The 12,482-nt window shown below is 27.9% G+C and overlaps 1 protein-coding gene across 1 annotated transcript; it reads right to left on the bottom strand.

Moving 5' to 3' along the window:
• Positions 1-322: 322 nt before the first annotated feature.
• On the bottom strand, positions 323-5,292 carry LOC119689637 (the record flags this gene model as incomplete). Its single annotated transcript, XM_038104507.1, has 2 exons — positions 323-843; positions 5,257-5,292. Coding segments are annotated over 2 exons (450 nt in total), but the record flags the coding sequence as incomplete, so codon positions are not given.
• Between the last annotated feature and the right edge of the window lie 7,190 nt (positions 5,293-12,482).

The following is a 12,482-nucleotide window of genomic DNA, read 5'->3' as shown; positions in this document are numbered from 1 at the left end:
TAAAATAACAAAAGTAATATTAAACGCTTGTTTAAAATGTTTTATTTAATTTTATTTATTTTGATTTTTTAAAAAAATATAGAATAAATTCAAACTTTTTAAAAAAATTTATATAAAAATATTTAAGTATAATCTGCATTCTAACCAGTAAATATTTCAAATATTATTACAGCATATTTTTAGGTAAGATTTATTTAAAAAAACTTTTTATTGCATACTTAATATTTAATTAAACTTAAACTTAACGAAACAAATTTGCTTGTTTATTTTTAACAAAAAATTTTTTTAAACATTAACTGAAGACTTTTTAAATTTAAAATAGAAAATGTTGCGTTTTAAAGAATTATCAATAATAATCTTATTTGTTATTGTTAAAAGTATTTAATATATATGGTCTTAAAAATAGATCCTTAGAATAGAACCTACAACTCAACCGCTTCGTCGTTGAATAGTTGCAAACAAAAGTGACAGGCTCGTTAAAGCTACCATAAAGATACTATGTTTACTAAAAGTGAAGAGACTGGGTGCAGCATTACACCCATCATTATCACAGGTACAGATAGTTTGTAAATATCCTTCGTTGTCGGCATTGAAACAGCTATTGGCCTGAACAATGTTTGGATTGTCCTTAATCCAACCGCAGCTGCGCACAACACGTTTCTCACCTGTTGCTTCGATTGTCGTAACAGTTTTACGGCAAAAAGCATCTTCAGCACCCTGCAATGTACACTCTCTAAGGTAAGTGTTATCCCGGCCACCATGTGGGGTACTCAAACTCAAACTGGTACAATCCTCTTCGAGATGAGAGTTACACTCATGACATCTTATCGCCTCAGCTGCAAAAAAAAAATTGAATGTTTAATTAAAATGTAAATAAATGTATAAAGTTTGTGTATAGAATAAATTTGGATATCTTAAGAAATTAAAAATTTTGTCCTTGTAGCTAAAACTTTACTATAAAAAATCTATTAGCCTAACAGCCAAAAAATAAAAAAAAACACAAAAAACTTAAAATAAAACAAAACTACTAAAGTCACCATTGGCAAATTATTTAATGTAAAAGCAGCAAGAGGAAGGTTCCAACAATCAATAGTTTAGTGCATTTCAGTTCAGTGGAGAAAGCAACTACAATAATGCGCGGATACAAATGCTAATGGCCAGTACGGCGCCGCATATAAGACCAGCTACAAAAGTGACATATAAAAAATACATTGTCGGCCACTCAAAGTTTTAAGATGTACAAAACAGCAATGAAAACAATAACAACAATAATTACAAAGGCAACAACCACAGTTAGTACAACAAATATTGTGCAACTTAAATGTGGCATTAAATATGATTTTGCAATAATAGCCAACAATTTATGTGTGCCATGAAGGATAATAGCAAAGGCATTAATTAAAATGTTACAATGAAGCTCACAATAATAAGTACTGAACTGAAGTGGTCACGCAGTACCCTACAGAAGGAATCAAAATAGTCACGCAGTACCCTACAGAAGGAATAAAAATTGTTACATGTACGCTACTGCTTATAAAGTAGAACTTCAATTACACTGTACAACACTAAATTCTCTTTTTTAATTCTACAAAATCTGAGACTTTTGAACTGAAATCAGCAACTTGTTTTTGTCCTTCTCCCAGATCCAGTCTCTGTGGGTTCTCGACCTACTCTAAACCCAGAAAGGGGCACAATAGACCCGACGGTAATAACAAACAATAATAATAATAATAAGGGTTTATAAACAATTCTTCTTTTGAGAGATACAAATTTTGTATATTCGATAAACTTGCTACAAATAAATATATAAACATTTTTGCCTTAGACATCTTTTCGCAAATTCCACGCCTTTCCATATATTTCTTAAAAAAAGTTTTTTCTATTGGTTGATTTTAAGAAATATTCCTTCTTAAGAAGGAAGAAATGAAAGTTAGTAAGGACAAAGTTATTTATCCATTTATTCGTCATAAATAAACTGATTATATGAAACTTAAATCTCTTCACATAAATATCTGCACTTTAATTCGTATTACCAGAGAATCAAATATGCACCCTATGTAAGAACCGGATTAAAAATTTAAGTTCAGCAGACCCAAATAAATCCAAAATAGTTGAAAAAACAAAAAAGAAAAAAACAAGTGCATTTCTGTCGTACAGTATTATCATACAAGTTAAGGGAAACTTCAACTCGAATATATTCGACTTAAAAGTTCGAATACGTACCCCAACTGCTCGAAATCATTATGTCCGCTCACTGAGCTAATAGTATGTTTCCACTGCTAACTTGGTATATGCAACTTACTATGAAGAGCTTTCGTGCTTTTTAACTTACTTACAAATAAAGTAAGTAAAATTAGACCAAAAATGTTGAATGCAGCTATTAAAAATAAATTTCCCACAAGAGAAATAACCAAAATTTTAAATATACGTCATATGTTTTATATGTAAGATGTAAACAAACAACAGCTGAGCTGTAAACAAAGCACTGAAAACAAGTATTTAATAAAATCTTTGTTTATTATTGTTTATTAATTAAATATGTAATGGATATATAAAATATATGTTTATATGATTTAATATAATATTTACTTATTAATAAGTATATATAACATAATATAATAATATATTATAAATTTTTAATAATATAAGTATATTATATATATAATATAATTATTATTAAGTGAAGTTTATTTAAACAAACAGTGACTCTCTTTTAATTTTAGAAGAACATTCTAACAGAAAAACGCTTTCACATGCAATAAATAACTTATGTCAATGGAAACGAAGAATCTTAAAGTTACTTAAGTAACTTACCAAGTAAACAGTGAAAACATGCTATATGAGTAAAATTTCTTAATTAAAGTAATTATTATTAAATTCTATTAATATTATTAATTTTTTTAGTAATAATATTAATACTTACTATTATTATATTATTAATATTATTATTAATATTAATTATTAATTAATATTATTATTATTAATATTATTAATTTTATTATTAATATTATTAATTTTATTAATAATAAAATTAATACTATCAATATTAATAATGTCAATACTATCAATATTATTATTAACAATATTAATAGTATCAATATTATTGTTAATACTATTAATTATCACTTTTTCATTTCTACATAATATTTTAATTAATTGATATATGAAAGCTATCAGCCCCTCGACACAAATGAAAATACCATCAGGAAACGTTTCTTAAGTTTCTTAAGTTTCTTAAGTATCATACAGAAGTCATAAGTAGATGGCGGACCTAACGATATAATAAGAATTTTAAAACTTTTAAAGTAACATTAATTCTCATGATTAATATATATATATATTATATATATATATATATATATATATATATATATATATATATCCTTCAAAATTTCACTCTTATTTTATCATTCCACATTTCATCTACAACCGTCCTTCCTTGTTTTAATTTATTTTTATTTTGTTTACTGTAATTTATTGCACTTTGACAAGCTCTTAAGGATTTTTGTGGGCGCTATAGGCATTAATCACTTTTCGAGGATAGATTATTGAGCGTATATATCTGTAATTGTTTGTCATTTACGACATTTGCTTAGATACTTAAATTAGGCCTTCAACATAACACAACATTTGACTGACATATTAACGAACGCCAATTTGTGGTTAAAGGAATTTGAAAGAGGAAAATACGAGTAATTGGCATGAAAAAGCATTTAACGTCAATTAAAAGGACATGAATTAAGGATAAAATAATGAAAATAAAATAAGAATGCTTTTCTAACATTTTCTTTTTGTGTTGTTTATTTGCAATCTATTTTTATTATTAAGCAATAAATTTTTAACAATAAAAATTACATTGCTTCGACTTCGATAACATATTTAATGGATTAATAATTTGTTAAAGTTTTTAATGGATAGTCACACAAAAAGGATCTAATTAATAATAGGCATTAATACACATTGAAAACATAAAATTTGTTTAAAGAAATATCTAAAAATCTGTACTTCAAATATTACATCACTGAATAGTCTCTTCAGATAATAAAAGGATGGCGCCACTAAAATTTTCAGTTAGTGGTAATCTTCACATGGTATGTGTCAAAGTTCCACAAGTCACAAAGTCCCGCAGTACCAATTTTAGGTTGGTCTACAGCTGCAAAAATCTCAAATCTGTGTTGGTTGATAAGAGAAAATAAATTTACACTCCTCTGAACTATACTACTTAGTTTAATGTATTTGATAAAAAAATAGCTGATAAACTAACGACAAGATTGCTTTAACTCTTTTAATAAGACCGGAACTTTATTTCAGAATATTCGAATATAAAATCTACACATCACTGAATACCTTGAAGGGCCGTAGAAGTAAATACATACGTTCATAATTTTTCCAGAGAGAAATAAAAGTACGGTGGTAATAATAAATTTTGTTTTATTATTTCCTCATTAATTTCTCTTTTACAAATCTATCACTATTTAATATAAGTTGTGACCACATAAAAAATATTTAATTTTTAATGTAATGTTAAAATAATATTGTACCAAGAATATATACCAAAAAGTCTTTGTCAATTAAGTAAATTAACGTAAAGTGTGATAAATTATTTAAAACATATTAATTCATTTATTTGAGGTACTATAAAAATCAGATAATGTGATAATGTAATTGTGGTAGATTAAAAACATGTCGCGGTCCGCACATATATGTTATTAACCGCGGCTTCTATTTTGAGACCCGTGGGCCCTGCTTTGAACAGCCATGTTCTGGATCAGGGCTGTCTAAAGTACGGTCCGTGACATGTTTCTATTCTACTATAATTACGCAAATTTTCTGTACTGATTGCTGTACTGCTAAAACCACATTATTTTATTTTTATGGTATACCAAATAAATGAATTTATATTGATATATTAACAAAACTAAATTTAACATTAAAGCCGTATTTTTATTTTTGTCGAAAATAACTATAAACGTATGTATTTGTATCTGCGGCCCTCCAATCTGTACAGTGATTCGTATTGGCCCATGAACGCATCTAGTCTTGACAACCCTGTTCTAGATGATAATAATTTACTATCTCATCATGTGTTAAAGTTTAAAGTGATGTATTAACTCACTTTCTCACACATGATGAGATATGAGAACAATTTTTTTTTATTACTCTATAATAAACATTACAATATTTATATATAATACAGTTATATGTGACAACATGACATATCTGTTCAGCACTAAAAGACTAAAACCGATTTAAATTTTTATTTAATAGAACAGAAATAAAAAATACAACTTTTTAAAGTGGTATAAAAATGAAATGAATCTTTTTAATCTTTAAATCTACAAAATAGTATAATAGATAGCATTTTTGAGAAGCAATAAAATGAAGTTAAAGCTTATTAATACTGAGAAACATTGTATATCTCTCTATCTCCTACGAAGCTCCGCAACAAAAATTGCTTACATTGAAGAAATGACATTTGACCTTCATTTGTGTTCATCATTTTATTCCTTCAACTCTTTTATTAACATAAGAATTCCTTGTACTATGATGTCCTTTTCAAACTATTCGTACATATTCCTCATAGTCTCATATGTCCTTTCATACTCGTACTGTTTGCATATCAAACGAGTTCGAGGAAGAGTAACTGACTTTGTGTTATTACATAAAGATGATTACAAATCTCAGTTGATGTGAAAAAAAATTAAAAAGGCAATTTTCTTTTAAATCAAAATGCATTTCTAAATTTACCACGAAATACAAAATACAAAATACGAAATACAGAAAGGATATATGATATAGCATATAGGATATATACAAAACAGTATTTGTTAGAAATTCTAATAAATGCTGAAAAGCCACATTTGTAGCCATCAATGTCGTTTGCATGCATAAATAACTAATAATGGAATTTGATTTGTTGTTAGGAACCAAACAAAGGAGCTTAGGAAAAAGGAAAAGGATAATGAAAATGAAAATGAAAATGACAATAAAAATAAAATTGTTTCTTTTTTTCTGTTTTCCATAGAAAAACTAAAAAACTATTTCAAATTGAACTTTGAAATATTAAATTTACAATCTCCAGCACAAACTCACCGTTCAATGTCGGAAAATGCAACAATTTCCATGCAACAGGACGGGACGTCAGTCTAGCAGCACGCAATGGAAACTTTGACTTCGAATGATTCCTTTGAAGTTGCATTTTTATTGAAAAGGTCACATTTTATTGCATTTGAGTGCAGTTTTCATTTTTGTTGAATATTTTGCATAAATTTATACAAGTTTTTTTTTGAAGAAATTTCAAAATTTCAAAATTTCTAATAACGGATGGATGAGTTTCTAGTGTCCTTAAAAATTGTGCAACATTTGGTGAAATTTAAATTTATACATGGTAATTTATACATAATGGATTTGTATTGCATACTTTCTAAAAAAATATTTTATATATTGCTCGCCAAAGTAATTCCTCTTCTAAAAGTTATAAAAAGCATTAATTATATTTTATTTAACTAAAGTGGCAAATGAATTTTCTCAACAATTTGAAGAGATGCAGTAGAATTAATATCCATTTTGTGAAGAATTTCTTTCAAACTAAGAGAAGAACATTAAACTTAATTAACTGCTTCTATCATATACCAATATTTTATATGCAAGCAAAGAAATAAGCTTTCGGTACATAACATTTGTAAAACCATTTACGGATATACGCTTCTTCGTGCTTTAGAATCTATTAGCATAACTCAATTGACCTTTATCGAAACTTTCCTCGATAGGTAACTCAAACCACCTTTTTTCAAGAGAGTAGCACAGTAAACTTTAATGAGTGATGAATCAGTTTGCTTTACAGACCACTGCTTTTTCATGCTTAAGAACCAATTACAATAACTCAAGATGGATTACTTTAAGCATCACCGCTTAATCATGCTTAAAAATCTATTAGCATAAGACTAATGGCGTTTATTGAAACATCTCTCTATAGCTACCTTCAATTACTCTTTTTGCAGAGAATAACATAGGTAACTTCAATGAGTGACGAATCAGATGGATTGCTTTATGGATCAATGCTTCTTCGTGCTTTAGAATCCATTAGAAGACCTCAACTAGTGTTTATTAAACCTTTTTACAGAGAATAGCACAGCAAACTTCGCTAAGGGACGGATCAATCAGATCACCGTACGAATCAATACTTCTTCGTGCTTTAATATCCATTAGAATAACTCAAATGAAGTTTATTAAATTTTTTTTCTCAATAGATATATGTAGAGAATAACATAGCAAACTTCAATGAGTGACGAATAAGTTGGATTACTTTACAGATCAATGCTTCTTCATGTTTAAGAATCAATTAGAATAACTCAAGTGACGTAAATCGCCTTTTTGTAGAGAATAACATAGCAAACTTCAATGAGTGACGAATCAGTTGGATTATTTTACAGATCAATGCTTCTTCATGCTTAAGAATCTATTAGAATAACGCAAGTGACGTATGTTAAAACTTTCCTGAACAGGTACCTTAAAAGACCTTTTTGCAGAGAATAATATAGCAAACTTCGCTGAAACACTGCCGACAAACTAACTCAATGTTTCTTTAAACTCAGCTCTTCAATTCGGAAAATTACGACTTCTTCTGACCAAATCATCCAAACGTTAAGATGGTAAGCTTTTACAGCAATAATCTGACAAGACAATCTCTAGACTTCTGCTACCAACAACTATCTACATGTTTTTAACCATGAATTTTGTAAAAAAGGAAAAACTTACTACTGAAAATGAAGGCTGCCAAAAAAGATGACTTAGTATCAAAACGACATAATTTCAGTATCTATATAGATAGTTCCAAAATTCATAAAACCAGTTTCAGAAATTTGCTCACTGACTTGGACATAACAGAGTCATTAAGTTTTTTGATCAGTGTTATGTTAAGTGTATCAGGTAGAAATATTTGCTCATTTTGTTCATTTCCTTTTGTCATAAACTAATTTATGCATCTGTAAGAACTTGTTTGTTTACATCTTATATATTAAATATATGACAAATAGTTCAAATTTTCATAATTTCCCTTGTGAGAAATTTGTTTTTAAGTTTTGCATTTGACATTTTTTACCTTAAATCAGTGTTGATTTATTTATAATGAGCTCCTTTATATGAAAATTCATCTTATGGCAAATTATGCGCATTAGCGGCCTTAATGAGCTAAACTGCCCAAATGAGATAGTAGAAAGATGGTATAAAACATACCATATAACGTCACTAAAAGGTGCCTTAAGATAGCATGCATTTTCTTCTAAGGTTGGAATGGCTTTGGAGGCATGGAAAAAAAAGTCAAATAAAAAAAAAGTATAAAACAAATAATACCGCAGCGTTTATGTTTATTAAATACCCATTCTATAGCTGTTAATATTTTTATAACAACAATGAAGCTAGTCTATACCATTTTTTGTTTCTTTATAAACTGGTAACTTGCTTTTGTTACCTTTCCACCACTTCAATTCACTTACGGCTCATGTTTTTATAACTCACACATCGTTTACAGCTGGCATCATAAAGACTTAACTCTTTTAAATTTATTAAGTATACCATATGAGTTGAGCTCATTACTGCTTCTCGTACTAATTAAAAGCAGAAAAAAGATATTTAAAATACGTACCAAGATTAGTTATAATTCTATTTGTTTACTTCTGACAATAAACCTTTCAGCAGCGAGAAAAATATGAACTTGGCAAGATTCTCATACCGAAACGTGCACAACAAACCCAGTTTCACTCTCACTTAGCCAAGCATTCATGGGCATTCGCATGGGCATTCGCATGGGCATTCGCACATACTAAACTATCTCCATTGCTATGTGTGGTCGTGCCCGCACCCGTGCCGGTACCAGTACCAATGCCGGTGCCGGTGCCGGTGCCGATGCTTATGGAAGCAACATAAAAATAGAATTTCTCTCCTTTTTTATTGCTTTATTGAAAACGGCGCCACCGAGTTATCAAATATATGGGGGGCAGATTTATATGCAATAAAAGTTTACTCTGCTCGTACCGAGATTAAATTCATTGTATCCACACTGGCGGAATTTCTAAAAATCCAAACAAACACGAAAATTCAAATAAATTTGATTTAACTCAATTCGATGCTGTGGCAAAAACAATTCCCAAGCAAAATATTTTGGTAATAAAACTAAGTTGGCAGGAAATTAAACTAATTTATGCATAAATTTACATGTAATTTAATTACAAATATTGTGGTTACGATATATAATAATAATAATGCATGGAAAACATTAACAAACTTATACTTTCTATTTTGCAATTAGCATTGAAAATATAACATTTTGATAATCAAGGAATTTTTCAGTAATATTCCAAATATTTCGAAAAACTAATTTCCATCAAATTATTGTACAAATGAAATATATATCGATTTAATTTTATTTTAATTATGCAAATTTTTAGAAAACGAAATAAAAATTTATAAAGCCAAAGAACACCTCAAATAGATTCAAATCAATCAATCATTTTTATTTGCTAAGTAAATTACATATTCGTATATGGACGAAATATTTCAACGATAGACTTAATAGCATGTTTAGATTAGTTGTCCACAAAGAGTCCCGCCCACGTTTGCCACTTATGGTACTTTAGTACCAAAATTGCTACTTTTTTTTCCGTTTGGTACCCTGGTACTCATGTTCAAAAAATGGTACATTTTCGGCGACCCAATTTTATTGTGGATATTGTATTGTTTTATACTTTTTGTACATTTTATATAAATTGTATTTTCTTATAAAAAGACAATAGAAAATTTTGGACCTTTTTTTACAGAAATGGTACCTTTTTAAACCAATTTTGGTACAGAAAAAAATTTTCAAGTGGCAACCGTGCTCTACACAACATGTATTTTCGTCATAGCCCAAAAGAGCCAATTTTGCAGTGTCCGTGACATTCTACATTTCATGGCCCTTATAGATCAAATATACGATTTTATATTAATAAATTCAACTACGTTGTTCTTATAGCGTTCTCTTCACATGTACATTTTTCATAGATATTTTTTTTAACTATATAAAATAGCTCCATTGCAGCAACGCCTATATTGATATATATTATTGGGCATTCAGACATTTTAAAAGTTCAAAGCTACAGCAAATCATATTTTCAAAAAATAAAATCCATAAAAATTGTATTGAATGAGTTTTATATTAAAAGAATATACTCTCTTATTATTTAACTAAGTATATTTTTATACTAAACTATGATTAAACTAAATGTGAATCAAAAATATATATAATGTGAATTTTTGTATTTATTAAATTAATTTTTAACAAATATCGAGACAGCCCAATAACTTTTCACGTATTAAAATACTATATATGGCAACACCAATATATAACTCGTTCTTCGATCTTCTCAAAAGGTCAAGTTACTTTATTAATTATTTAAAAGAATTAAATTCTGCCATGGTTATATCCATAATTACGAGTCAATTAAATTATAAATATATTTATAAGAACTTAAGAGCATAAATAAAAGACATTCTAATAGTGTTACTCAAACTAAAAACTAAGTTGACATAAGTAAATTGATTCAAACATTGAATATTAAATATACGTCTCAGATTAAAATAAAATATACTCAATTGTCTAGAATCTAATATATATGGAATGGAATAAACATTGAATATTAAATATACGTCTCCAGATAAAATGAAATATACTTAATTGTCTTGAATCTACTATGAATGGAGTTGCACCAACAACCTATAAAGCTGTAAGTAAGACTAGTAGGTAATAGTTAGTATCATCAGTCTATTTGTAAAAAAGAAAAGCAAGTTTCCAGGAAACAACAATATTTTCGCGAAATATATGATCCTGAGTTAGCGCTGACTGTATAGCTACACCAATATGTAAGAAATGTGGAAAACTCAAGAACTTACAAACTATTGGAACTAATGTATTGTAAATAAAATAACCCGAACAGAATATGCCTACTTATAGGACTGGTATAAATGCATGGCATTGAACGGAGACTACTGGAATAAACAATGCAGATTGAATAAATTATTTTTAATACAATAATAATATATTTTTGTTAGTGTTTACTTTTTAGGTTCAAATTACTTTTGCAAATAATATATTTAAATTTATTTACATAGAGAAACTCTTAAATTTACGTTTCAATTTTTTTTCCCATATAATTTTATTTTTATGAAACAAATTCATTTAACATCAATTAAATTTTATTACCATCGATACTCTAATTAGACAGTAAAAATATTTCAGGTATCATTTAACATTTCTTTAATTAATAAATATTTGGCTTACGAATTAGTGAAGCGATAATTACCAAAAATCATGAAATTTATACTGATTTTAAAAAGGCTGACACAAAAATATTGAATTACTCTGCTCTCATTAAAATCAGACAAGTATTAATTTACACAATTAATTAGTTTAGAATTGCGAAAAAGTAGAAATATTCAACAATTACTATTTTCACCCTGCCAGCCCACTACCTTGTGTCTTTCAATTGTTTTATAAAAATTTTACCACTAAAATTACACAGCAATTACACAGAACTCGTATAACCAGAAAATATATATAAGCATTTCTCCGTCCGAAAAATTTGCCATTAAATTACAACTTATATTCACAAAATATTAGGTTCTATACATAAGAAAGAATATATAAATCATACAAGAAATAATGCCTCTACAGAACACAGAATATAGAACAGTATTGAAAAACAACAATTTTTAACAATTAAAAATAAAAAATATAATTAATTAATTCAATTATTCTACAACAGGTTTATGATTTCGTTCAAATTTAAACACAGCAAGTGGATTTGTTAATAAAACTTTCACAGCAAATTAATAAAACTCCTGAAAAATGTGCAAACATAAATGTCACTTACGGCTTTGGGTCAGTTGGTTAAGGAGTGCTGACTCTGAGCTTCAAATCTGGCAGGGCACGAGTTCGATTTCTGGTACTTGCAGTCCCAAAAAATTATTTACGAATAATTAAATACAAGAATTATTTTCAAGACCACTGATGATGGGTTTTTGGCAATATTCGAAATAGCTGTATGGTCAGCCAAAAATTCAATTAATTAAAATAATATAAAAATGAATTTTTGTTGTAGTTCACTACTGTTCTAAAAACCTCTTTATAAGCATTATATATATAAATGGTTAATGGTGCGAAGAGTGAAGAAATCAAATCATTTCCAAAATATTTTAATTAAATTAATTAATTAAGCATTCATATATTAATCCATTAAACTGACTTTTACTGGTTGTACCAAATCTGAAAGTAAACTCCTTTTATGGCTCTATGCAATTGAATTCAATAGGATTTCTCGCTCGAATTCACGCGTTTCAATTGTTCAAAAAATAGTTTTGTATTTTTTGCTGATGTACCCATGAATGTGTTGTTTTTTTTTTGACAATTTAATTTAATTTTTATTTTTATGACATTTGTATTTTTTTTA

Source organism: Teleopsis dalmanni, chromosome X (assembly GCF_002237135.1).
Source record: "Teleopsis dalmanni isolate 2A chromosome X, ASM223713v2, whole genome shotgun sequence".
NCBI classification, from domain to species: domain Eukaryota; kingdom Metazoa; phylum Arthropoda; class Insecta; order Diptera; family Diopsidae; genus Teleopsis; species Teleopsis dalmanni.
Note: the sequence above shows the minus strand (reverse complement) of the source record. Positions and strands in the feature narration are given on the sequence as shown.